This window comes from Amblyomma americanum, chromosome 7 (assembly GCF_052857255.1).
Source record: "Amblyomma americanum isolate KBUSLIRL-KWMA chromosome 7, ASM5285725v1, whole genome shotgun sequence".
Lineage (NCBI taxonomy): Eukaryota > Metazoa > Arthropoda > Arachnida > Ixodida > Ixodidae > Amblyomma > Amblyomma americanum.
In genome coordinates, this window is record NC_135503.1 from 24,210,234 (window position 1) to 24,237,616 (window position 27,383).

General features: G+C 46.5%; 1 protein-coding gene and 1 non-coding gene across 2 annotated transcripts in view; one reads left to right on the forward strand and one right to left on the reverse strand.

The window, feature by feature from the left end:
- Positions 1-5,291: 5,291 nt before the first annotated feature.
- The window catches only part of ras (Inosine-5'-monophosphate dehydrogenase ras), a 35,765-nt gene continuing 13,673 nt past the window's right edge, over positions 5,292-27,383 (forward strand). Inside the window, exons 1-7 of the mRNA XM_077631515.1 lie at positions 5,292-5,558; positions 19,697-19,797; positions 23,371-23,419; positions 24,464-24,565; positions 25,118-25,192; positions 25,349-25,555; positions 26,728-26,815. Coding sequence (XP_077487641.1) covers positions 5,364-5,558; positions 19,697-19,797; positions 23,371-23,419; positions 24,464-24,565; positions 25,118-25,192; positions 25,349-25,555; positions 26,728-26,815 — 817 coding nt within the window. The 5' untranslated portion in view covers positions 5,292-5,363. The remainder of the gene's footprint in view (positions 5,559-19,696; positions 19,798-23,370; positions 23,420-24,463; positions 24,566-25,117; positions 25,193-25,348; positions 25,556-26,727; positions 26,816-27,383) is intronic.
- On the reverse strand, positions 11,767-11,838 carry TRNAS-ACU (transfer RNA serine (anticodon ACU)). Its single transcript has one exon. It is a non-coding gene; the product is annotated as a tRNA-Ser (tRNA).

The following is a 27,383-nucleotide window of genomic DNA, read 5'->3' on the forward strand; positions in this document are numbered from 1 at the left end:
GCAAGGACCTGGATGAGAGACTGATCAGCTATGCAGAAATAATAGAGAGCTATAGAAGTCAAAGGAGGATTTTCCCTCCGCCGGACAAAACACTATGGAATAAAGAAGCTACAACTTGGCGTAGACTACAAGCTGGGAACTTCATAAACCCGGTGTGGGCATCACACGTATTTAGGGAAAAGGAAATAGAGGAAAAATGCAAAAAATGTGAGAATAGGGGGACCCTAGATCACATCATTTGGGAATGTACACACTCCCCAGGGATTAAAGAAGGAATAAATAGCAAGGAAGCCTGGGAAACCCTTCTGCAAAGCGCGGACCCCGCCGTGCAGAAAAAAGTCATTCACCTGGCACTGGAGGCCGCAAGAGACCAAGAACTCTATGCCTGCCTTTAGATGCGAGGCTCCCGGCCCCCACCCCTAGGCCTGCGTGCCAGAGATGGGGAGTAGGGGAGCCTCTTCTCTGGTGGAAATAAAGGTTTTTGGAATGGAATTGACGTTTCCTGCTCTTTTCGGAGCAACTGTATTCCAAACGCAGATCTGAGGCACGGATCGCGTCTTCTAATCGTATACGCAGGGAGCGGTTGCCGAGCCTAGATTGCTCCGTGGAGCAGTCGGGACTGCTCCGCCGAAATCGGCGGATCCGACCGGAAGTTTTCGTGACGTTCTTTTTCAGCGGCGATAGCGGCGCCCTACATGCTCTGGCCTGCATGCTCTGGCCAGAGCAAGTGTACTCCAATCGCAATTTCAGGTCGCGCGCTCTGCGCCGGATTCAGGCGCTCTGTCACAGCGTGCAGACCGCTCCGGGCCTGCGATTGGAATTCACCATAAGTAATCATCGACGAATCTGAAAACCTTTGCAACAGTGGATGAAGAAAGTCATTCAGCAAGCAGTCGGTCATGATGGGCAAGATAGATGTCGCTTAACATTGTAGCTTAAGATTGTTTGCATGGAAACAGCGCAGCAGACGGGACCAAGAAAGGAAGACACACACGGGCGCTGTTTCCATGCAAAGAATGTGCCAACTAGCCCGGCTTACTCCTTTCTTAAGATTGTGTTTAATGAAGTCTAGTGTGCTCTCTGTGGGCCATAGACTCAATGAGAAGTCTTCTCGGCTGGCTCAAGCAGGTTGCCTCTTGTATAGTATAGTGAACTAGAATACTGGTATTCTAGTTCGCTTTACCCTCCAGCCAGCTGCGTCCACCTGATAGTGTGGCATCGTATGTTCGATAGCAGGCGCAAGGCGATTGACCGCGACGTCATCACAGCAGGCCGAAGCCATGGTCTAGAGGGGCCTCTTTTGAGTTGTATGTGCTGCTCCTTTCTTGAGTTGTATCCGCTTATGGCTGTTTCAGCTCGTGAAGTCCTTCTCTTAGCCTCATCTATTGGCACGCACGATCGGCGGACCAGACAAGAGCGAAAAGCTATGTCCGCGATCGCCACCTGCCGGAGCCAGACCTTAGCCAGAGGGCACGTCTCCTTGTCCAGTTTTGGCGGCTCTCCCGAGAGAGGGCGCCGAACTCGTTTTTTTTTTTTTTGGTCGGACGATCTTCGTGGTGGCCTCTTGTTTACGACACGACCGCAAGGGCCCTCGCCGTCTACGTTATCCCATCGCTAGCTCCTGCCTGCGATAACGACCTCGTCGTCCCTGCCCTCATAGAGATAAACCGTGGCTTAAAGAGAAGGCATCCAAGGTGACCCTGCGCGCGCGGCGCCGCGCAAGCGACTTCGCTCCGCTAACCTGTTTCTTCTTGCGAAAGCGGCTAACAACCGCTGCCTAGTGCATTTCCTTTTTCCCTGCCCGAAGCCAAGAGTCAGTGAAGTGGGCAGACGAGACCCGCGTCTGTGAGGCGCTTCTTGATCAAGGCATGGGCTGCTGAATTTTGAGAGCGATCGGCGGACGTCGGAGAGCTTATTGCGAGTCCAAAAGGCTTCTGCGAGGAATTGCTGTGGCGGCGCATATTACACTCGATCGTGCGGCTGGCTTAGAAGTGGCACGTCTCATGAAGAAAAGATATAAAGTGGCCACGGTACTGGAAGAAATAAAGAAAAAGCTATCATTATCATGCACACTAGATGTTGCCGCTCATCATTATTTTTTCTTTGTTGCATTCGTAGGTACGGCGTGCTTATGCAATTCTTAGCGGTTTTACTGCTGCCTCTTTAGCATTGCTGTAGATTACGTTTGCAAAAACTGAAACGTATGCCACGATACTACTATGGCTTAGTGTCTTAAACATTCGGCTGTTGATCCCAAGGTCGCGGGTTCGATACCGACCGTCGCGGCTGTATTTCGGTAGAGGCAAATATCCGTTGGCTGGTACGATGTCGGCGCACGTTAAAGAACCCCAGATAGCCTAAATTAATTGGAGCCCTCCAGTATACGGCTTCCCTCATAGGCTAAGTGTCGCTTCGGGGTGTTAAACCCAAAATTTACTACTTTACTTTGTACGTAGCGGTCATTACCTGCAGCTGGATGCTTCTAGAGAGCGTGCTGCCTTCACAGCGAGTGCTTGGTAATTAAGTAAGCAGCGCACGCGTTATGTGGTCACAAAAATATCTTCTTGCCCGTGAACCGGTCGCTGCTTTCCTGCCGAGGCAACCAATGACGAAAGCAAAGGCGGCTGTTTACTTGTCCCCTCTATAACGCTTTCTTGGAGCAATGCCATCTTGCAGCAGAACCGCGGAGGAAACGTGTGTGTCAAGCTCAGTGGGTGTCTCGTGGAATCGGATGACCCTGATGTGCCGCGCGCGGCACACGAAGTTCAGGATAATATAACTATCACTTTCTAATTCTGTTTCTTTTCGCCAGTCCTCATTGACTGGTATGCAGCCACACCCTTGTTGTCGCTGGTATCAGCCATTCGGTATTATTATGGATGGCAGCAATGGATCATAATCGTCTGAAAAGAATTGTGATACAGGCTCAGATGTTTTTCCACTTGCAAACGCCACACGGCTACCACTCCTCATTAAAGTTTTACCAACAGGTGCTTGTATGTATTTGCGCACCTAATTTAAAGACTGCGGCGCTTAGTTTTATAGACATTTCAGGCAGCCATATGCGTATTTGTTAAGCATAAGCGAAGAGTTTTTCAGAAAAACAGGCTGAAAGACCCGATAGCGCGGCCAGCCTCTATGTTCCTGAACACTGGTGGTATCAGAAAGCATTGCTCATCAGGCATTGTCCTTTATGTATCGTAAACAAGGTAACTTCTCCACAGTCGACCGCGCAAAGTAATCGTACGCATAGCAGAACAAAGAACTATCTGCAGTGTGATTGCTGGCTTTCGTGTAAACAAAAACGGGCCATTGTGAAGAAATCATTCTTCTGCTCACTGCTGATTGTTGAGAAACGCTGTTCTTTGTGAACGCTCTTGAAAGCGCAAATGTGCACGGTGTAGAATGACCAAATAATAATTTTGTTAGTCGAGGATTTATTCGGTAAGAAAAGAGAAGTTCTGGTTTAATGAATGGCATGCCAGGTGGCGCAGTGGCGTCCAGAATATGACAGTCATCGTTAGATGCACAGATGCGTCCGCTGCGGGATGAAGCCTTCTCCCAAGTTAGCCCAGCCCGGTCATGCGCCAACAGCGGTCAACTGGACGAGGTACCTTCTGTGCCAAAATTGACCAGGCTGCATGGTTTGCTTCTCGGTCTTATACTGTAGCACTTATGCCCCCCCCCCCCCCCAAGCTCTATATCTTTGTAAGGTAAAGAGAACCCTTGTTCTCACTTTTTAGGACCTTTTTATCGTTAGGGAAGCCGTAAGCCCTTTAAAAAAATTCTTTAGTCTATAGACCGTCCATAGACTTTTGTCTATAAAGTCTATAGACTGCCTAAATTACAATCCTGGAGAGTAGTCTATATAGGCAATACAAATCCTATAGGCAGTCTATCGACATTACAGATTTATGGCCATAGACTTTCAGTAGACTTTTATCTATCGGCAGTCTACAGACTGTGAATAGACAGGAAAAAATATATTTAGTATGGCAATAGAGTCTATAAGAAGTCCATAGACTGTCTATAGACCTCTTTTATAAGGGAGGGATGCTGTATACTAGTGATAAGCATACCATACAGCCTGGGCATATACTTTTGGCAAAGAGGGTACATTTTTAAAAGCTGTTTCGACAAAGACGCCGGCAGAACACAGCTAGCATAAATTATTCCACATACGGGAGTCAAGTCGGCGTAAACAGTCCTCTAGAGCATTAACTTTCAGAGGCAGGATATGCTGCCCGAGTCCCGGGGTAGATTTCGGCCACTAAATATACGGATTGTCTATACTGCTGGCAATGAAGTCCTATTCCCACCTGAAAGCGTGGCAACTTGATGCAGTTAGCAAAGGAAGGAGACTTTTTAACGCGGCGCCGTAGGTCTTGAATTCAGCAATTACATGAGATCGGAACCTCAGATAAAATTTTGGTAAATGCAAGAACTTCGCATGTTTTGAAGAGGCAGTCTGTTTCTGTTACCAGCTGTTAAGTAGTCCGTATTTTTAGAGAATAACTCCCTATTAGGGAGTGCGCTAAAGGACCGCTTACTCTCTTCTTACTCCGTTATAGGGCAATTCTTGTTTAGAGCGCATGTAAAGCTAAATATAAATAGCACAAATTATTCTACACCACGTCTAGCTTTTAGAAATGTATCCCTGCTCCAGCAGAAAACCACTTGCATGCGCCTCCCCGATATGTAAGATACACGAAGCCGCACCTCTCCCAGCAGATAGAACAACAGTCAGAAGTCAGCGCGGCCCGATAAACGGACTTGAGAGGTGCGATAAATAATTGACAAGCGCTTACGCTCTGCTTGTGACTCGCTAAACTCAGCGGAAACTGTCGCCGTGCTGCTGGCTACATTTTTGTAACACTGAGACCTACAGAATTTGCAGAAATCAGGGTTACCACAATGGGCGCACGGTAACGTGCCTGGCGCTAGCACGTGAACGGCCACGTGACCGAATATTGACGGTTTTCTCTCTCTGAATGCATCGAAGAGGGAGGGCTCTTTATAACAGCTTTCGCCGTAAACATTTGCCGTTACTTGGGATGATAACGATAAGTCTGAGTAGTTGGTCATTACATGTTAGTCCTTTGTCGGGCATGTGTCTACTGCAAGCTTAAAGCAGCTATCATGTCCGCCCAACCGCGAATTAGTAGGGTTCGAAAGTTGAGCTCGTATCCGCCTTTCTTCTGTTTGTTATTCCTTCTTTATTCATCACGTACCGGCGCTTCCCGGTTGTTATCTCACGGTTGCGAGCCGCTACGGCGGCACCCTGCCACTTAGGCGTTGCGACACGACGTAGGCACACGTTGCGCTGCCGGTCTTGCAAGTAGCGCACGTAGTATCAGTCGGCCATGGCGCTGTCGAGCAGCGCATGTTGTCGTCTGCTCGAAAACCGAGGCGTCGTCTGCTCGCTTCGCGCGTCGCTCTTCGCAAACGCAAGAAGTGGACTGGTGGCGTCTGATTACGGACAGCGCTTCTTTTGCAACCGTCGAGCTCCGTGCGAGACAACATTCCTCGTGTCTGGCCGGTCTTTCAGCGGAACCAAGGTGATGCTTTGGCGCTCTCCTTCTTTCTTTAAGTGGTCGTGGGCAGACGGCTGGCGGGCGACGGCGAGCGGTCATTGGTCAACCTCGATAGCTACGCGAAACGCCATTGGAGCCAAGGTGCCGGTTCGTCCAATCAGGAGGGGCAGCCACTGCGCGCCCATTGTCAGTCTCACATCCTGTGTATTTTGACAGGGGTCCTAATAACTGGTCTGGATGTTGGATGTTGGACTTCATCATCATCATCAGCAGCCTGACTACACCGACTGCAGGGCAAAGGCCTCTTTCCCATTTTCCTCCAATTAATTAACCCTGTCATTTGCCAGCTGCGCACACCCTATCCCCGCAAACTTCTTAATCTCATCCGCCCACCCAACTTTCTGCCGACCCCTGCTACACTTACTTTCTCTTGGACTTAATTTGGTGCACTTGTGGCGCTCGTGTGCGAGTTGTGCCCTTTCATACTTGTGTGTGTATGAGAGAGAGAGAGAGTTCACTGAATGCAGTCGCTATATCGCTCTTTGAATTCCGCGCGGTAATTCGCTGTACTTTTCCATCATGTCTCCTTTTGTTCTGGGTTCAATAAAGCTTCTCTCTCTCTCTCTCTCTCTCTCTCGCTCTCATTGTTTTTTTCCTTTGTAGAGTTTCTCGTCCGACTTAATTGGCTGCTTTTTTGAAGGCACAGGGAGGGAGACGCACTCGTAGGAAGGTGATGGCAGTGACGTTTGTTGAGGGCATTGAAAGGTGACCTTTTTTTAACTCAGCACAACAAGGAGGCGAAGACAGAATAAAAAAAAAAGCAAAGGGCTTTGTTTTCTTCTTCTATTGCGAAAGGCAGCGCCTCCGCGAAAGGCAACGAAAACGCGCCGCGCAACCGTTCATTTAAACGCTGAAATGGTAGCAGCCTGCCGTGGATTCATTGCAGCTCGGGATAATTTTCTGCGGACTGTTTCTTAACGCATGCTTCGTCAGAGTAAGGCGGTGCATTTGTCGCACACCGGGAAAGAATGAATTACCGCTTATGCAGTAAACTGCGATGCCAAACTTTATTTTTTATTTATTTATATACTATACCCACAGTGCCGTGAGGCATCACAGTAAGGGGAGGGGGGGGGGGGGTAAGGCAACTCAAACAGTCGAAAAAGCGGGAAATGCAGACAAAAAGCAAATAGGCAAGCAACTGAATCAAACAATTAAGCATACATGCAACACTGACAATCATTGCAGAAAAAAACAATGAGCTTAATAACAATGAATATTTCGCAAAAAGGAAAAAAAAATACATCAGTGGAGGTAATGGTAGCAATATCACGTGGGAGTTTATTCCATTCGCAAATTTTTTGAGCGAAGGAGGACATCTCAAACCTTTTTCCCGATTTCGCCGCTAATTTTTGGGAATGTCACGGTATCGGAACATCGCGATATGATGGTGTGTAAGGCTCGGCTTCGAAGATATAGCAGTGGAGTCCGGCACTGTAGGAAATAGAACGACCGGTATCCCATATGCTCGGTTCTGCTCTATATACATGGGCGTCCACTATGCATTGTGGATGAATACATGGTGTTCCAGATAATTTTACCCAGGGACATAAAAAAGAAATTGTGCGATTTATGGGAATGAAACGGAAGCAGCGGTGATGGTGATCGCATGTAGTAAACTTACATTTCTTACTTTGTACAGAATCATTAACTTTTAAACTGCCGAAGGTGCGCCACAAGATTTGTTTTGAAAGTCGTAATATCTCGGGACACAGGCGCGTTGCTGAAATTGCACAAAATAGAATACTCTTTGAATGCCACCGCCTTTAAGTTTTCGAAATGAACATGCGCGCTAACTGCATGTGATAAAAAGTCAAATTAGTCGTGTTGCGATGACAATTTTTCTCACTGTTTGTGTCCACCTGGTCGCATAACCGATCTACAATATGACATTTGTGTACTGCTCTTGGTTTTTTTTTTTTTTTTAGCCGTAAAGCCTAACTTTGAACATCCTGAATGCCGTGTAACCATGCGGTAATACGAAATGTGTGGCGTGCTAATAATAATAACATTAATTGGCTTTGGGGGAAAGGAAATGGCGCAGTATCTGTCCCACAGAACCGCGCCGTAAGGGAAGGCATAAAGGAGGGAGTGAAAGGAAGGAAGAAGGCTCCGTAGTGGAGGGCTCCGGAATAATTGCCAGGGTCGAATATCGTAGTCAGGCATTTCCCGTGGTCCTATTGCTGAGCCTCTGGAGACAATTCGTATGAAATTAATTCAAGCAAATGAATGAACCCGCCGCGGGGCTCAGTGGTTAGGGCGCTCGACTAGTGATCCGGAGTTCCCGGCTTCGAACCCGACCGCGGCGGCTGCGTTTTTATGGAGGAAAAACGCTAAGGCGCCCGTGTGCTGTGCGATGTCAGTGCACGTTAAAGATCCCCAGGTGGTCGAAATTATTCCGGAGCCCTCCACTACGGCACCTCTTTCTTCCTTTCTTCTTTCACTCCCTCCTTTATCCCTTCCCTTACGGCGCGGTTCAGGTGTCCAATGATATATGAGACAGATACTGCGCCATTTCCCTTACCCAAAAAGCAATTATTATTATTATTAAATAAATGAATTAAGAAGAGAAAGGAAGGAAGAGTGAAAGAAAATGTGAGTATTACGAAGGCCGACGAAGAGGACCACATTTTGGGCCAGCACTGAAGCGTCATTTCATCGCTTTCTCTGCCCTTTTATGCCAGTCGCGTCAGCTCTCTCTCTTCCAACGACACCGCGTTCGCCCGACGGTGGCAAGGCAGTGCCGCGTCCAGAAAAGGGCCGGCGTGCTCGTCGGTCGTGAGGATGCCGGGGCTGACAGACGGTGCGTGTCAAACGATCGAGCTGTCCGATGTCGTCGACGAGAGAAGAATAGAAACCGCGGATCAATGAAGGCGCGGAGATGTCGTACTCGCTCGCCCGAAGACCGCCGAGAAACAATTCCGCGCTAGTGGCGCACGACGAGCCTCCCTTAACCGAGCAGCCGCGATCTTTCTTCAAGAGGCTATAACGTAACAAGACAGCGTTTGGAATTCGTCCCGGCAGATGTTTTCCCCCAGTTCGTCCACCTCTTCAGCTGTCTCGCTGCTTGGGGTATCGTTTGTCACGCCGAGCTATGCGCAGCTGCAGCAAATGCACATGCACGGTTTGCCACGCTCTTGCAACACGATTTTCGAAGCTTTGTACAAAGCAAGTGCCCTTGAGACGTCGCTACATAGCAGCCACCCTAACTGTGAATGCCTTACGTGTCATGCGTGTACCTCGATGGAAAGAAACGCGAACAACGCGGCACCAACACGCTCCAGTGTTAATAATAATAATTGGTTTTTGGGGAAAGGAAATGGCGCAGTATCTGTCTCATATATCGTTGGACACCTGAACCGCGCCGTATGGGAAGGGATAAGGGAGGGAGTGAAAGAGGAAAGGAAGAAATAGGTGCCGTAGTGTAGGGCTCCGGAATAATTTCGACCACCTGGGGATCTTTAACGTGCACTGACATCGCACAGCACACGGGCGCCTTAGCGTTTTTCCTCCATAAAAACGCAGCCGCCGCGGTCGGGTTCGAACCCGGGAACTCCGGATCAGTAGCCGAGCGCCCTAACTACTGAGCCACCGCGGCGGGTACGCTCACTGTTCGAATTTCTTTTCATCGCGCTTTTACTTCGGTGACAGCAAAAAAAAAAAAACGCTGGATTCGTTCATGATACATTCCAGGACGACTCTAAAGTCTTCTTGCTGCCAACAGGTAAATGTGCAATCAAAATAAATTTGAACAGCGGAGCGTGTTGGCGCCGCGTTGTTCGCATTGCTTTCCATTAAGATAGTACGGGTGGACGGTGTGGGCACCTAGACTATGAAGGAAGGAATTGAGGAAAGGGTCAGATTTTCAAAAATTTCATAAACATTTTATTGTTGCTTTCGCCGAGTTTCTTGGCTTGCGCAGCATAGCCCGTAGTCGGTTGTTTTTGTTTTCCCGAGAAGTTAGATGAAGAAGCAGGGATAAATTTGGTTCTTGAGCGCCGTATCTGAGTGTTCCCCTTTCTATCTGAGTGTTCCCCTTGTTTCCCTTTTCGCAACTCTACAATATATGCTATCGCTCGTTCAGCGTGGCTCGCAGCGCACGCGTGACGGCCGAGGCGCTCGCCCACTCATACCAAGTTCTTGGCGCCGGCATATGTGCTCACTTATGAGCTAGGAGACAAGGAAGAAGATGTGGTTTCTGCTAGGCTGAGTCTATCATCTCGTCGCAGTTGTGCTACAAACAGTACACGACTCATTTCGTTGCACCTTGCTTGCAATTTAAAGCACCACTCATGTGATATCACACGATGGTCGGAGAAAGTCACTGAGTTATGTTGCGACAATTCAAAAGACGTCGACCATGTTGGATTAGTTTCGTTTGCTGATGCCTCATTGAAAACGGAAGTAGTGATGAACACCTTTTGAATAGCAGATCGAGCCTTTTTATGCTGGCTCTCAGGGTCCTCGTACGATTCGGCCACCTTGCGCGGTGTTGTTTTTCGCCGACAGTCGAGGAGCCAGGCAGAGATGAAATGAGCCGTGACCGATTGTAGCGATCGAGCCAGCGGGCGCGTACAGGAGGAAACCAACACCCGGAAGAAATTGTACGGTGAGAAACAGCTCACACAGGAACGCGGTTAATACGCCTCGTGATACAAAAACAGCAACGGCACTGTCTCCTGTGTCGGCTTCACAGTAGCTGTTTTCTTTTCGTATCGTGTTCAGGGTCAGCCGTCCCTTCCCCCGACACCCTTGCCAACTGCCCCCTTCAAGTTACCCACAAATCTGCCCCCCTGCATGCATACATGCAGGCTTCGGTCTGTGGCGTAGTTGTGCAATAAACGCCCGCAGAGTGCAGACGCTCCTTTCTTCGCAGTTGGTGTTTTATCTCCATCGCTTTTACTTTTATCTTTATGAGCGTTGGTCACATGTTTTAGGGGAATCCCCCAAGGTGGAGTAGATTTGTAATAAGAGAGTAATTACCCACTGGCATCCAAAGGAAAGCTATACAGCTTTCGCAGAAACTTCGCAGTTAAAGAAAAATTCGCCCTGGTCCGGGGTTCGAATCCGGGACCACCGCTTCACCGTAGCGTTCTGTTGGGATCGTCTATCCGCTGCAGTATTGCATTGTTTTATGTTGTCTTAACCATCCGCGTCAGTATTGATTGCCAAGCTGTATTTAGTTCTATTGCACTACCGGGCTCGGAGGGTCCCATGGAGACAGCTGTTGTTTTTATGTGTGCAGGGACCATTAATGGGCTGGCTTAATCGTCGTGCGCCATAATTTTTTCGTGCGCCATCGAGCATACGTAATTCCTGCTTCTTCTCGGGCTGTCTTTCTTTGACGTTCTTGTTGTTGCAGTGTTCTTTTTTTTTCGTTCTCTAGCTGTTTATATATTATTCCATATCAATAAAACCTTCGGAACATGAACTGACGCCAGCTATTGGTCTGCTGCCGAATTTGAAAATCGTGCCATGCCAGAAAGGTTCGCGAGTTTTCGTAAAGTGTTGGCTATCGTTTGCTATGCCGATCTGCCGATTTGTGGGCCGGCCAATCTCGAGGGCTAAAAATTCGCCCTTTGATTTCCGTCTTCCATCTCTGGGGCCGAGATATAACGATTCAGTTTCGTCTGCACATTTTTTTTTTTTCCCCGACACACCTCGTTACTGGCCTAGGCAAAACCGCGTATCCTATCATCGTGAAGGATCACTACTCGTGGCGCATCATACAAACAAAATAGTCACCAAGGAGAAAGATCGTTTCGTTCTATCGGCTCTGCTTGAACATATAATAATTGGTTTTTGGGGAAAGGAAATGGCGCAGTATCTGTCTCGTATATCGTTGGACACCTGAACCGCGCCGTAAGGGAATGGATAAAGGAGGGAGCGAAAGAAAAAATGAAGAGGTGCCGTAGTGGAGGGCTCTGCTTGAACATATAATAATTGGTTTTGGGGGGAAAGGAAATGGCGCAGTATCTGTCCCTTATATCGTTGGACACCTGAACCGCGCCGTAAGGGAAGGGTAAAGGAGGGAGTGAAAGAATAAAGGGAGAAAGAGGTGCACCGTAGTGGAGGGCTGCGGAATAATTTCGACCACCTGGGGATCTTTAACGTGCACTGACATCGCGCAGCACACGGGCGCCTTAGCGTTTTTCCTCCATAAAAACGTAGCCGCCGCGGTCGGGTTCGAACCCGGGAACTCCGGATCAGTAGCCCAGCGCCCTAACCACTGAGCCACCGCGGCGGGTTGCTTGAACAACGCCAAGCAGTTTTTAGTGAGAGAAAGCATGGTGCGAGTTTGATCGTGACCAATGTATTATTGGAGAAACGGCGCAGACGGTTAGAGGGCACCCACACTGGGGATCCACACAGAACCCTGGGGACCATTTGCGTACGCGCTGTTGGCGCACTGTGCTGCCGCTAATAGCTAGCGTGGCGCTGTTGTCGCAACTGTGCAAGCCGAACGCGAGGGTGTCCCTGGAAGGCCGCCGTAAGGGAACATGGTTCTTGACTGTTGCACGTAATACTAAGGGCGATAGTCGACCGTTGCTTTTCCCAGCCGTAGTGGCTGTGGGTATGAGGAGGACGGGGCCCGTACGAAGGAGCCGCTTCTTCAGCACGGCCGCCAGACCTTCTCTCCCGATTAGATAAGCGGCGTCGGGTGACGCGTGACGCGCTCGAGGCTTCGGCTCCGGCGACCGATAACGGACGATAGGAGAAGCCGCGCTGGGCATGTAGTTTTATTTAGCTTCGTCATGCAGGCCGCGGAGGCTTGTCGGCATCACGGAGCGACTTTTCTGTAATGTGAACCGTTTTTTGCAATGTGGATACCGCTTGTGTACTGCTCGTTGCCACTTGGCGGCTAAAGTTTACGGACCGCGGCAGCTATACAAAAATAAACAGATAATAAAATAATCGAAGAACTAATAACAGTAAAGATTAGTCAAATAAATTTCCTCCAGACCCGTTTAGGCGCGAAGCCTGAGTTAATTTTGGCTCCTTCGCAAACGCCGCAGAGAGATTTCAGTTCCAGGGTTGATGCTCGTTCCGCAAAGATTTTGTTTTTTTTTCTTCTAACTTTTCAGTACTTTAACGCCTTGTTATACGCAGTGCTCAGGCGGCTGAGAATGTCGGTGTAAGCGGCGCTTCGCTAAAAGCGGGAACTCGGCGTGTGCGTTATGTATCTTCGAACCGCGAAATAACACTGCGAATAAAGCCGTATTTGCGAACAATATATGGTTCGGCGAAAAGGACAGCATGGATATATATAACTTATTCACGCGAAGTCTCGGTTGCAGGACGGGTGCACTGGCTAGACGACCGGCGCGCCGATGGCAATGTGTGCCTGTCTCCATCACGAGCGGATTGAAGCAGCCTGCGAGTCGTATATGCAGTTCATTTTTGCCTAGACGCAACTGGAGATCGCTATCTCTCACCCTCCCCCCTTTCCCATCCTTTTCTTCTTTCCAGCCACAGTCGTCATGTTACAGTCTATCACCAGCGCCGTTGCACCTTCGTATACGGCGACTGTGTATTTTTATATGTATAGATTTTTTGGCGCTCCCGTAGGAACACTACACGGCTGGATGACGTATACAGGTAGTTCGGCCCTCGGAGCGACCGTCGTGTTGAGGCGTTTAGTCGAGGCCAAGTTCGAGGTGCGAACGCCGGGTATATTGTGCATGCAAGAGACAGGCTGACATTTTAGGACTTCTGTTGCGCCCTTCCCTTCTCCCGATCTTGCGCCACATTTTGTATAAATTGAATGTGTTATTGCCTCGTGTTATATATATATATATATATATATATATATATATCAAATCACTAAGAATTGAAGAAACACAACAGGATTTAATTCACGACGTTTCGGCTGGAGGACCAGCCTTTTTCGATCACGACGTTTCGAGAAAAAGGCTGGTCCTCCAGCCGAAACGTCGTGAATGAAATCCTGTAGTGTTTCTTCAATTTTTGGTGATTTGATATATATATATATATATATATATATATATATATATGTGTGTGTGTGTGTGTGTGTGTGTGCGTGTGTGTGTGTGTGTGTGTGTGTGTGTGTGTGTGTGTGTGTGTGTGTGTGTGTTTTCTGCTGCTTTATAAATAATTTTCTTTAAATGCAATTGATTGGCACTAGAAATTAAAAAAAATAGAAATATTCTCCTAAGCACCTTGGTTTTCGGTGACTGTTGGTCCTTCATATATAGGTTCGGTCCTTAATATATATATATATATATATATATATATATATATATATATATATATATATATATATATATATATATATATATATATATATATATATATATATATATATATATATATATATATATATAGCAGTTGGACATTTTTATCTACGTATAGTTTTGCTTTCAGGCCAAAATGTTGTCTTCCACGTGAAAGCGGTGTACGGAATGCAGGAAATGTCTGATACACTTTCTTCTGCGTGTAATCGACAGTAAGGACACAGTATGCATTGGAGACTGACAAATATTTGACGCGAATCTGAGAAGCTGCAGAGCGTTTTTGAATGGTGATGTTCCATTCAGGCAGTTTTTCCTTTTCCAGGGAATGTTAAATCTCAAATTGGGGCTAAATGGAATCCTGATCAGTTTCAATTTAATATTTAGCAGGCAATCAAGGGATTTTTTTTTTCTTTCTTGCAGATGATATTTTCGGTCTAAGATAAAGGTCACGGCCAGTGAAAGGCGCAAACACGGCTCTAAAGGCAGCAAAAAATAGGCGGAGTCCGGCGTAATCGATGCCAGTACGGAAATTCTTTCCTTACTATCGCCTTTCTCAAATACGATAGTTGCTACATTTGCTACTTGGCAAAGGTTCTGAAATACTACAGTTGCTGCCGCAGCTAGTTGGCAAAGGTTTCACGCGCCATCTCTTTTCAGGAGAGCAACGAAAAATATTCCAAGATAAGACTGGCATACGGCAATAAGCACTGAACCCCACGTTCTCCGATAGCGCGTTCACGCAATCGTTGCTTCTTTGTTCGGTTTGGTTCGGTTTATGGAGGTTTAACGTCCCAGAGCGACTCAGGCTATGAGAGACGGCGCAGTGAACGGCTCCAGAAATTTCGACCACCTGAGGTTCTTTAACGTGCACTGACATCGCACAGTACACGGGCCTCTATAGCACTTCGCCTCCATCGAAATGTGACCGCCGCGGCTGGGATCGAACCCGGGTCTTTCGGTTCAGCAGCCGAACGCCGTAACCACTGAGCCGCCGCGGCGGCACTTCGTTGTGAATTACTAACGTTTATGCGCGACAGCGTTGACGCTACGGACGCTTATGTTTAGCGGTAAAAAGTGGTGGGTTCCATTTCGAGTATTCCGTCACTTTCTCCCAGTATCGCATTTTTAAGCACGTCTTTGCGCTGAACGCAAAAAAAAAATAACTACGGTTTTAGCATGGTTAAACATAACAGAGGTGCGAAAGCATGTGTTTAGCCCTATTGGCTCATGGTCTTGATTTGCTTCATGGGTCTTCGGCACCTCTGGCAACGATATTAGAATCAGGTTAACTCTGATCGAAGCTAAGCTGATCTGATCTGTTCGCGCAGCAGATGGAAGTTGATGAAGACGACGATGTGTTGAGGACAACGACGATGTGCAATGCACAGCGCGAGGTTTTGTGGAGATTTTGTTGAGATTTCGTTGAGCTTTTGTTGAGGTTTTGTTGAGGTTTTGTTGAGATTTTGTTGATGGATCGCGATCGGCTGCGGCGAAAGCGCAGTGCTCTCGTGCACACTGTTCGCGCCGCCGCGTGTTCGAAACCCAGTAGCGGCAGTATTTCTGCACCCTCAACTACGGCACCTCCTTCTTCCTTTCTTCTTTCACTCCCTCCCTATCCCTTCCCTTACGGCGCAGTTCAGGTGTCCAACGATATATGAGACAGATACTGCGCCATTTTCCTTTCCACAAAAACCAATTATTGTTGTTATTATTATTAACACCCTCAATGCCAGGAACGCCAAAAGGTTCTTGGTTAGGTTTGACCCCGTTAGGTAGTGCTTTCATACTAATACGCGGGAAGTGCGGCTTTGGTTGTGACACCCATGCACTCATAGGTACCTCCAGTTTCATCACTTGTGCATGCTCCGCCGGAGTATACTGCCTTACCGGTTTATCTTGCCAGTTCAGTGCGAGCGCTTTCAACACACGATTTTTTTCTTCAGATCTCTCAATATGTGGAAGATTCTGAGAACGGGCGCGGAAAGGCCGTAAAAACCGAGAAAAATGATTTTGGTGGTTGTATTCTATAAAGCATGCAAATCTGTAGAGGCGGTCTTCACGAGTACTCGAGTCAAATTTAAAACCTCTGCGTGGACCGTATAATTTACAAATAATTTTTAAAAACTGCTGCTCGCAACCGATTAAAGAGACACCTCACTGCGGGTTTTTAGCCGTCCCAACCCCACTGACGTAGAGTGGGGAATTGGCGAGCATTCTCATCGGCATGCTCAAGTGACGTAGGCGTGATGGGGCGCGGTGGGGTGCAGTCCCGATCATTTTTATTTATTTATTTTTCTGGAGCATCGGCGTGTTTGAGATGAGGAGGAGAGAAGGAGCATCATTTCAATCGCCCATATCTTCGGTGTTAATTGAAACATTTAGATTATTGGGACCAAATCAGTTAAGGGGACAGGGGAACAGCGGGGCGTCTGCTCTAAAAGTCTCTACTGAAACTAGCTCTTAAAAAATTTGCGTTGCTGTGACGAGTGACGGAATGCCGATCACTGGTGCACTTTTCCTAACCTGAGTAAATATAATTTCATGTTTCCTTGAAGGAAAGAAGACAAAAGAAAGTGAAACTTTAAAAGGCGACGTGATCAGCGATGATAACTGACAACAAGAGCTACAAAATAATAATAATTGGTTTTTTGGGGAAAGGAAATGGCGCAGTATCTGTCTCATATATCTTTGGACACCTGAACCGCGCCGTAAGGGAAGGGATAAAGGAGGGAGTGAAATAAATAAATAAATAATTGGTTTTTTGGGGAAAGGAAATGGCGCAGTATCTGTCTCATATATCGTTGGACACCTGAACCGCGCCGTAAGGGAAGGGATAAAGGAGGGAGTGAAAGAAGAAAGGAAGGGAGAGGTGCCGTAGTGGAGGGCTCCGGAATAATTTCGACCACCTGGGGATCTTTAACGTGCACTGACATCGCACAGCACACGGGCGCCTTAGCGTTTTTCCTCCATAACAAGAACTACAAAGAATCGTGAAATTCTGTATAAATTGCCTTTGCTGTACCTCGTGGTACAAGGCTGCCGTCTGGAATCCGAGATGAAAAACATTTATTTCTCTTCTGTGGGCGGTTCTTCATTACATAGTTTACAGATAGCTCTACAGTGGCGTCATTTAATTCGAGGATGATAGGAAGCTTATTAGCGGAATTTGTGATGCGTCACGTTTTGCAGCACCCAATGCTTGCTCTCGTTTGACGCTGCGTCGAAACGCAAAAACTCGTATACAAAGCGAAACTTACCCGCCGCGGTGGCTCAGTGGTTAGTGCGCTCGGCTACTGATCCGGAGTTCCCGGGTTCGAACCCGACCGCGGCGGCTGCGTTTTCATGGAGGAAAAACGCTAAGGCGCCCGTGTGCTGTCCGATGTCAGTACACGTTAAAGATCCCCAGGTGGTCGAAATTATTCCGGAGCCCTCCACTACGGCACCTATTTCTCTCTTTCTTCTTTCACTCCCTCCCTTATCCATTCTCTTACGGCGCGGTTCAGGTGTCCGCCGATATGTGAGCCAGATACTGCGCCATTTCCTTTCCACCAAAAACCAATTATTATTATTAAGCGAAACCTTGACTGTAAATGTGTACGCGGCTATATAGCAGAGCAATCACTGTGATCACGACGCTGGAGATCCATGCTGCCTAAGGCAGACCACTTTTATTCATCTGTTTATTTTATTACGGACACTTGCCGTAAAGACATAATTTAGGCTCGCTGTACGCTACAGGAAATCATATGTAAGACCACTTGTAATTACGAACTGTCGCTATTAATTGTCGCATCGCCGCCTAAAACGACGTCGTCGATAAGAGACTTTGCACTGCCCTTGCCTTTAATCTGCCGCACCAAAATGCAACGGGAGTGGAGGAAAATGAGAAAAGTTAATACCACAACATGCTGCCGAACATCCTTCCCACCGCGCTCACACGCGCTGCCGCGTGTAGTGGCTGAAGGTTAACGAACGCTTTGCTTTCGGCGTCCCTGTCTTATCGGAGCAGCCATCGACGGCGTCGAAACGTGGCCTCGAAGGAAAAAAAGACCAAGGCTGCCAGATGAACGAAGCCTAATTAAGCCTTGCTTACCTTCCGTATACTAGCTGAGAAATCAGCGCTGCTGTCGTAAGCAGTCGTAAGCGTGGTCTCAATCATGGCGCTGGTGGGTCTCCTCTAATGACTGTAACCGTATGTCACTCATTCGAAGAGGAGATCGAGGCCTAGCGCACAAGCGCTAGTACTGTTTTGCTGGTCGTTTGCAGTGTATCAAGTCAGCAAATATAGTTATATGATTCCGGGATTCGTGCATGTGCGCCAGGCTGAATTAAAGCCTCTGAATTAACAGCTTGGCGCGAAACTTCAGTGCTTGCACGTTCCGCCGGTTTAACAATCAGCGGACGTGGTACCTCGACAGCGTCGTATAAACGAACGGCGGTAATAAACTTATTCAAGTGCACGCGGGTGAACTCCGCCGCCACGCAGTGTCAGCCAGCGTTCGCGGTTATCTTCAGACGGGAACGCAGACGAGACGTCCGTCGCACTTATCGCATCTGTCGAGCGCAGAAGGGCGAGTCCGTGTAGTTGCAATAGCACGGTTGGCGTCGGCGCGAACGGCATTCTGTTCGCGCTAGGCTGCCCGGCGGCTACGCGCGCCTCATCAAAATTCTTGGCGCGTGCGCATTGCCTTCGAAAGAATGTGCCAGAGAGGGAGAAGCCGCCTGAGTCGTGGGCTTCCTTTCCACGGATAGATTATACGAAAATAAAAAAAAGGGGGGTGGGGGGCGCTGGCATGCAGCAGCGGTCAGCACACATAGGTAAACCGGTAGCATTTTCGTGGTGTGAGCGAACAAAAAATTAAGTGTTCGTTTTTAGCGATACGCCCATTGAAGAGGTTATGTGTGCTTCATATTCTCGATTCACTTGTTCGGTTTTATTGCGAAAGATAAATAGAGTCGTGGCGCGTCATTTTTGTCGGCATCGCTGATTCGCTCTGACTGGCAGAGCAACAGCGACGCTTTTAGACTGCAAAAACAATAAGCAAAAGGGACCCGTTTAGTAAAAACAGAAAACAAGCACAGGACGATCAGTTTGGTCTTTTTGGTTGCAGTGATCCACGCCTAATCAGTTAGCTCGCTGCACTGTAGGCATTAATTATCTACAACCACACTTGCATAACTTTTAACGACGTTTTGCCACATAAAAAGTACGGAGTGCGGTGATTGCAATCGGTCAATGCGCACAGCAGAGTTTTTGGTGAGATTGGCTTTTTTAATTACCCGCGCCAGGCTCACTATAACATTCGATGGCAGTGCTACAGTGAACTAGAAGTATTGGTAGTTCACTGCAGCAGTGCTAATTCCACGTTTTTCAGTTCGAACGTGCTTCGCATTCGAGAAGTGAAACATGTGCGTCGGCAGAGTCAGTTTCGGTTTAAGGAAACACGGTGCACGGAGAAAACCTGTAGCAAGAGTACCGAGAAGAAAAAAAAAAAGGGGGGGGGGGGGGTGCGAGACGGAGAGATCAACTGTGTCGTCGAATCGGTGGCTTTTACCGGTTTTATATAATACAATTAAGCGGTCCGGTTGCTGTCGATCACATAAACGCGCAAGTCACTTCTCGCTGAAGAGTGTGACGTCAATTCGAAAGCCAATCACTCTGCCGTCGCACGTTAGCGAGGTTCCCGCGCGTTGTCCATGCCCTCACAGCGATGAGGCAACGGTGGCGCCATCGCAGGAGGGGGCTATGGTTGGCTGCTGCCGCTTCCCGCGAGAGGGAATGCAGGCACATGTGCGTTTTCAAGACGTGCTTGGGCCGATAAGCTCACTTGGGTTTGGGACATTCAGGCGTTGACATCGTCAGTGACCATGTCGGAGAAGACGACGTTTCACGAGGATGGCCTCACCGCTCAGCAGCTAATTGGATCCGGCGACGGGCTCACCTACAAGTACGTCTCATCTCCGACATAAACACCACTTGGACTGTGTTCAGCCTTTCCTTCCTACCTCCGATTTTAGCGCGTGATTATTTTTCTTTTGCGGCACTTTGTTTCCTTGTCCGGAGTACCTTCGCTTAGCGCAAGCAGGTCCGTCGTAGTCAACCCAAGTAAACTACCTTTGAGCCACTCCGCATCTTCACGCGGTTGCCAAGCGTCAGCGCTCTTAGGAGAGGCGGAAAACAACAAAAATTTGCTTTTCGGTAGATGTAGCCTTGGAATCAAAATAAAACAAAATTCTTTTATTAGTTTAGGAAGTAGCGCGAGCGTCGCGTACGTGCGGACAACCTCACCGGTTGCGTATTGCATGAAAACGTTCCTAGTATACCGGAGTCGGGTCTAGTCGGGTACTTACTGATGCGTTGTTTCTTCTCACTTTTTCGCTACGCGTCGCGACTTGTTTTCCGCGCCGGGTGAGGTCTTTGAACTTGACCCGAGACGATAAAATCCGTTGTGCTTGATCCTGCTTTTCCAGTATGTCGCGTTAGCCAGCTCCCGACTTCAACTCTCGCGTCCCGCGCCACATTCCCATTTGATAGATGAACGGGCAGCTCGCAGCTTTTGTGTTGGCCTTTCGACGACCTGTTAGCTGTGGCGCGCAATACGTTTCGTGTGCAAAACGCGATTCCGGCAGTCGTGAGAAGATGCGAGCAGCCATCCTCCTCCGACAGCTGTTGACTGGTAGCAGTGTAAATCGCTGCAGCTGCTGTCATTCGGCACGCTGGAACGTTTTGAGCGGTACGCGTTAATGGCAAGAAGTCTGAGAGGAGATTTCTGGCAAAAAATTAGTGTCATAGTTGCGAGCAGTGCTTAATTTGTTTCGTGAGTGCATCAGGACAGTGTAGCGATGGAGGTTAATTAGTTTCGTTAATCAAAACGCTGTTTAATAAGTGCTGTCGAGTGGTGGATCTTGTCAGCGTGGATATTATCGAAATCTGCTTCGGATCCGGTGAGGTGGTGCATTGAAGATGCCTATCCTGCCACTTAAGTAAGCCAGGCCCCTGTCTGGCTTGGTACAGATTGGGATAGTGGGCCATTCATTGCTGGTGGCTGGCCCTAACAATGAAGTGTTTGTAGTCAATTTCGACAGGAATCGCAGAAGTAGTGGCTCTCGTAAATAAATGTACTGGATTACAAAACACGTATATTCGCTAGCTAAGGGCAGCTGCAGCATCTTCAAACATCTCGTTGCAAACCCAAACAGAACCACTTGGTGTTTTGGGCGCAGTGGTGACGTGGAAACTATTGCACATTCACTGTACTGCAAATCGCCGCAGACATGCTGAATGCATAATGTTTGCTGCTGTACAACATTGAAGGCATGTTTGTTGAGTGTTGGAGAATAGGTTTGGTTATGTTGGTTTATTTTAGCTTTTGAAGTCCCTATTAAAAATATACAAAGTTATCGTTGATAGCATGGAATGCCAGATACAACACAAAATAAACTTCAATTCAATTCAGTTCAAAAGAGTGATGTTCACTATTTATTTTTGTGCTATGTGTAAAACCCTCCAAAAAGGTTATGTGGCAGAGATTCTCTTCAAATAGAACCTTACTATCAACACCAGATGTAACAAATCCTGAAGTACCTAGCATTAAAAAGTTTTTCTAAATTATTACTTTTGAAGCTCTCTTTTTAATTCGTTTTTTCCGTGGCAGTCACACTGTGCTTATATTGTTTGTCAAACATTTAATGTGAAGTGACAAATCTCACTTTGCTCGAGTGGTGTGTATGATCATGAAAAATGGGTTGGTATGGGGTACCTTAGCTTTCTCTCTCAGTATTGCCATGATTAATGAAAAAATGATGCGTGTAATTGAATAAGTGAAGAAAACAGGCTTGTGCAAAAGTTTGTGGAGGTAAAGCTAGCATTAGTGGCATACAGGGTACGTCGTGTTTCTTGCCAAAGCATGGCCTCCAAGACATGGTTGTGCAGTATGCATATTACCAGAGGGCATAGTTCAAGAAGAGTACTGCACGCTCACTTAGGCTAGAATGAACCACTTTGTTATGAGGTGGAAGCAGATATCACTTGCAGATCATCATAGCATGGACCATTTTAGTGTTTTTTGACACAACTGCCTTGAAAGCACTGTACTCTAGTATAGAAACTCAGTATGTACTGTTGGCAGCAAAACTTTACGGGATATTGACGTGCAGAAAAAAAATTGATCTTAGTGCATTGACGCAAGCCAATCACCTGAAATGCCTAAAAGTTTTATGGCTTTCATGTGATTTAACGTTGCAGAGTGACTCAGGCTATAAGGGACACTGTAGTTGAGGGCTCACACGGCTGCTCTGCGCATGCGTGCCTTTCCTCCTCCAGCTCCACTGGTTTAAGCTGCCAGCTCCTACAGCGCATACAATGGGCAGAACTGTCTACTTTCGCTTCTGCTGCCCCTCGGCCTTTCTTCTTCCGATTAGACTCTTTGCTATGCATCACAGCCTTTATGCTCCCATTTATAGCACATGGGGTTCTTTAATGTGCACTAATATCGCACAGCATGAGTCTCTAGCATTTCGGCTCTATTGAAATGCGACTGCCGTGGCTGGGATCTGAAACAACATGCATCTTCCATCTGCTGATACCAATATAATGCGACTGAGTCACCATGCAACACTCCCATAAACAGAACTGCCATATACTTTTGCTGCTGACTGTACATGCTGGTCATTCATTTGCTCTTTAAGACCATTTGTTGCACCGTGTACCAAGTTACTGATCAACAAAGCCTGTCCTTGAAAGGAAAGCCAGAGAGCTTAAAGATATTTAATTAACCTAAACACATAGTTTTTGTCTTGTTAGACCTGCTGTGCATAAGACTAGATGCATGAAGTATTTAAACAGAATGGGAAAGGCTGAACTAAATACTTGAATCCCTTGTTTCTGTTTAGTGGCTTTTTTTTTTTTACAATATGACGTCAAAGCAGGTATCCCATCCTAGAAGTGTGTGGTGCAGCCATAGAAGCAAGGGCTTTCCTTCAACGTCACATTTGCACTGTTATTGAGTGCTGCTCTTATTCCCTTCTGCATATCTGGCTCAAGCAGTCTTGACAAAGCATTCTGTCCCTCATACTTTTAGTTCCATGTGGAAACTTGTGAAATTTTATTCTTAGTAGCTGCATAGAAAGACGAAATAGTGCAAGATACAATATTTAATTTTAGTTTCACACCTGTTTGCAGCCCGTGCCAGCTATATGCATCTACAGGTGGCATGGTCAATAAAGAGCGGCACTGGGGGTCCAGCGAGTGGCTAGCATTTCATGCGAGTAGTGAAACCTTCTTGTCTGCTCTTGGCTTTAGCTTCAGTGTCGTGAATTTCATGCGCTTTAATAATTAAACTTTCTCAAAATAACTTGAAATGCCTGTGGTGTATATCCAACATCAAGTATTGAGCAGATACCATGAGGGATTTTCATGTTAACGCGAGCTGTTGGTTATAAGGGCTTGCAGGCAAGCGTACACGTCTGCAGCTTAGTCGCCGCAATCCGCTGATGCGCTTCCTCCATTATTTTTATCACAGTGACTTCCTCATCCTTCCCGGCTACATCGATTTCAACGCTGACGATGTCGTAAGTACTTTGGTTTTGTGACGGTTTTTGCTAGCAATGGTATGCTGCACTACCGGCACCCAGCAGCACTAACCTGCTGGCACCTTGCACACCTACTAGTACTAACATTGTGTTGTTGCATATTTGAGCTCGTATGTAAATGCATTCAAGTGGATTGCTTCATGTTGTGTAGCTGGAAGAATTTTTATTTGTGTTAGGTGCTAATTAGATTGCCCGGCATTTAATTCAGGTTTTTTATTCACATTGGAAACATGAGCGTGAAAGGTGCACGGGCAGGGTCAGTAGACTGCATTTCACACTTCGCTTATGGCTTGGAAGAAACTGCTACAATGGAGAATGCTCCCTTCTGATGTGTCAAGTATTTTTTATGCCCACTTTTTTTTAGTTATGCTAGCAATCCAGGTATGCATACCCCAGGATTAGTTTGTGAACAATATTATACTTTATTTGTAAAGTTTCTGCAATATTTTTCATACACATTGTGTGTAGCTGGAAGACAAAACTTCTTGCGGTGGACTTTTGTTAATTGATACTTCAAGTTTATTGAGACTGACACTTAATCCCATTGACCTCAGATGTATTATAAAGGCGTCCCTAAGTTCAAACTCTGCACAATTTTGAACTAATTTTCTATCTCCTTATAGTCCGAACTAAAGAAACCATACTATTATATACTATGCACAGTTTTAAAACTGCATAATAGTTGATGCATCATTAAACATTCTTAGATATTAGTTTGCGTTTCGGCATAAGAAGTGCTTGTCATTGGTGCAGCAACTCTGTATGAATGAAAAGCGTGTGTATTTGCAAGAGCAAGGCTCTTTCAGTGGGCTAGGATTTGTTCAGTTGTTTGTAACATTTTCGAAAGAGGTAGTAACAAACTTTATGAAGAATAAAGTTTTACTGACTCATTATCAGTTGAAAATGTATTAAGCATGGTTCAATTGAGAAAGCATTGAAGTGCTTCTTATAGACCAGATAAACACTGCGGTAGCTGTTGATATGCTTTAAAGTCTGTTGTCCTATTTCTTCTTTTGTACACAGGACCTTACTTCCAAACTCACCAAAAAGATCACCCTACAAGCACCCCTGGTTTCGTCACCTATGGACACAGTCACAGAGGCTCAGATGGCCATTGCCATGGCGGTGCGTAGTTGATCATATGTTGGCCAAAGCTTTGAAATCCAGTTGAACACAAGTGACCAACTTGTTGCACTTTCTGTGCTTGCTTACACATTGTTTAGTTCTCGTATTGAACTGAAATGCCATCACCAAATCAGCTTTTATGCTGGAGTGTAATCTTCAGAGTTATGTTTGTGAAATGCATGTACATCGAGGCTACACTGTAATCTGTAATGGCATAATTAAACGGCTTCACCTCCTTCCCTTCAGTAGCGTTTATGCAGGCTTTGTGCTTCTGGTGTAGTATGTACTGCAACTAGCGCAATTGTGTCTGTGCCACAATTTCATTTTTTTAAAGTGCCATAACCTTTGTTGGTTACATTTTGAAGGTTTTAAAAAATTTGTGAGCATGTTTTAAACTTTCTTGTATTTAAATTTTGTCCTTCCGCACCTGTAACAATTTTTTTACCACTTTTGACTTCACTGAAGGTTCCTTTAACTGTTAGCAATGCACACTGCGATGTTAGGTGTTTTGTATGCATTTGTTAACCAGATTTTAATGCTGTGTCTCTGCAGCTCTGTGGAGGCATTGGCATCATCCATCACAATTGCACCCCTGAACACCAAGCCAGCGAGGTGAACAAAGTGAAGGTGCGCATCTGCTTCTTACACGTAGTGTCATAATGGAAGTGACTCTGGACAATGGAACTATTTTGGTAATCAGCAAAAGCAATTGTTTTACTGATGTGCTTGAAAAAATTGATCTTATGTGCTTGAAATGCTCAGTCTGACTGAAATCTCTTGCAGAAATACAAGCATGGTTTCATCCACGACCCAGTTGTGCTTAGCCCAGACAACTGTGTAGCGGACGTGTTTGAAGTGAAGAAGACTCATGGTTTTGCCGGCGTTCCCATTACCGACACTGGCAAGCTTGGTGGCAAGCTTGTCGGCATGGTCACATCCAGGGACATCGACTTCATTCCTCCTGAAGACCATAACAAGCGCCTTTCGGAGGTCTGGCCTATCCCTTTCTTGATGTGCTTGGCCCACAAATATCTGAAAACTGCAACATTTTTTTTAATCATGTGCCTTGTGCTAGATTACCACTGTCGCTTTATGCATCTTGTTCAGCTGATATCGGCTGTTTCAGCATGCTTCATGGTTATGTGAGCAAAGCGCACAGATTTCTGTTGGCAAATTAATTATTGAGTCTTTCTTTTGATGTTTTTTTTTTTTGTAGCCTGCTCATTACTGCTGAATAGCTTCATGTCTGTAAATTTTTTTGTTGAGAAGTCATTGAGGTAGAAATTCCACATTTTACAGTGCATAAATGCATCAGTGTCTGAAAGTGACTATCTGTTGAAAACTCTCCCAGTCCAACGCACCTGTGACTGTTGCTACTGGTCATTGCTGCTCATTGCGTTTCATATTGAAAACATCGACAAGGCATTCTGCTCTGAGACTGTTGCTACTGGTCATTGCTGCTCATTGCATTTCATATTGAAAACATCGACAAGGCAGTCTGCTCTTGCTGATGAGCTTGCACAAACTATTTAGACCTATTTCACGGGATGCATTTGTGACTGCACACCGGCCATGGGTGCGTTTGCCTGGGAACCTTTGATATAGGTGGTACATAGCACTGGGCTGTACAGAAGATTGTAAAATACTGCGCTTGTTGATGGTACTTGAAGAGTTGTGGCAGCGGTTGAAAAAGTTGTTGGCTGTGCACGTTAGAGCTAACTACTACTGTTCGACACAAGCCATAAACATCTAGTCAAACTCAGTGCTATTTGGAATGCTTATTGGCAGTCATTGTCCAAACCTGAAAGATTTTCACATTTCCTAATACCTTATGGAGTGAGAACAGTGTGGACAAGTTGATTATAGTACTGTATAAGATCTTTCGCATATCAGAGTGCACAAATTAAAATTTCAACATTTTTGAAAGCCTACCACAAGAGCTCAACTGGCATCTGTTGCTTTTTGATTAATTCCGTTATTTTGTCACCAGGTTTCTGTCCCCGTGTTATAGCAAACGAAAGCTAAAGAAATGTCTGGACGAGTAATGTGCCTATAACATGCTACCTACAGTGATTTGTAAAAACTGTTTGGCTGTGTGAGAGGTGAGAGTTGGGCACGCTTTGCATCATGATTACCGCTGCTCTCCACTTGACTATGCTCAGGTGATGACAAAGCTGAAGGACCTGGTTGTGGCGCCATCCAAGGTCACCCTGGCCGAAGCCAACTCCCTCCTCCAGAAGAGCAAGAAAGGTGACTTGAAATGCTACGCTCTTCCATCGTCTCTCATCATGGGAGCTCCCTTTGGCCTGCTTGCTTTCCCACCTCGTTTCTCTGTGCTCTGTCAGTTGTGCAACTGTGCTGGCCTTCGTGGCTCCCTAGAGCATCTCTATTTTGATTTACGGTAAGAGCCAGAGTGGAACTGCTGTTGTGAAATCCTGCTAGTGCTATATCGCTGCAGGCTGAATTCATATGTGCACTGAGTGTATCAAACCTGTAAGGAATGACTAGATTAGCGTTTGTATGCTGGTTGTACCGAATTGTTTTCTCAGTGTTGTGCATGTTAACACTGAGAAAATGATTCTGTAGTTGCATCTGTCGTTAGCCTTGTGTTGATTATCAGCTTTTGTTTGTCTGGTCTTATAAACAGAGTAGTACAGTCAACTCTTCATTTGAGCATCCAGTTTATTGGTATGGTTACTTTGGTTCCATTAACATCAAGTGCGCCTTCGCGGTGGCTCAGTGGTTATGGTGCTTGGCTGCTGGCACTAAAGAAGCGGGTTCGATCCTGGCTGCGGCGGTCGAATTTCGATAGAGGCGA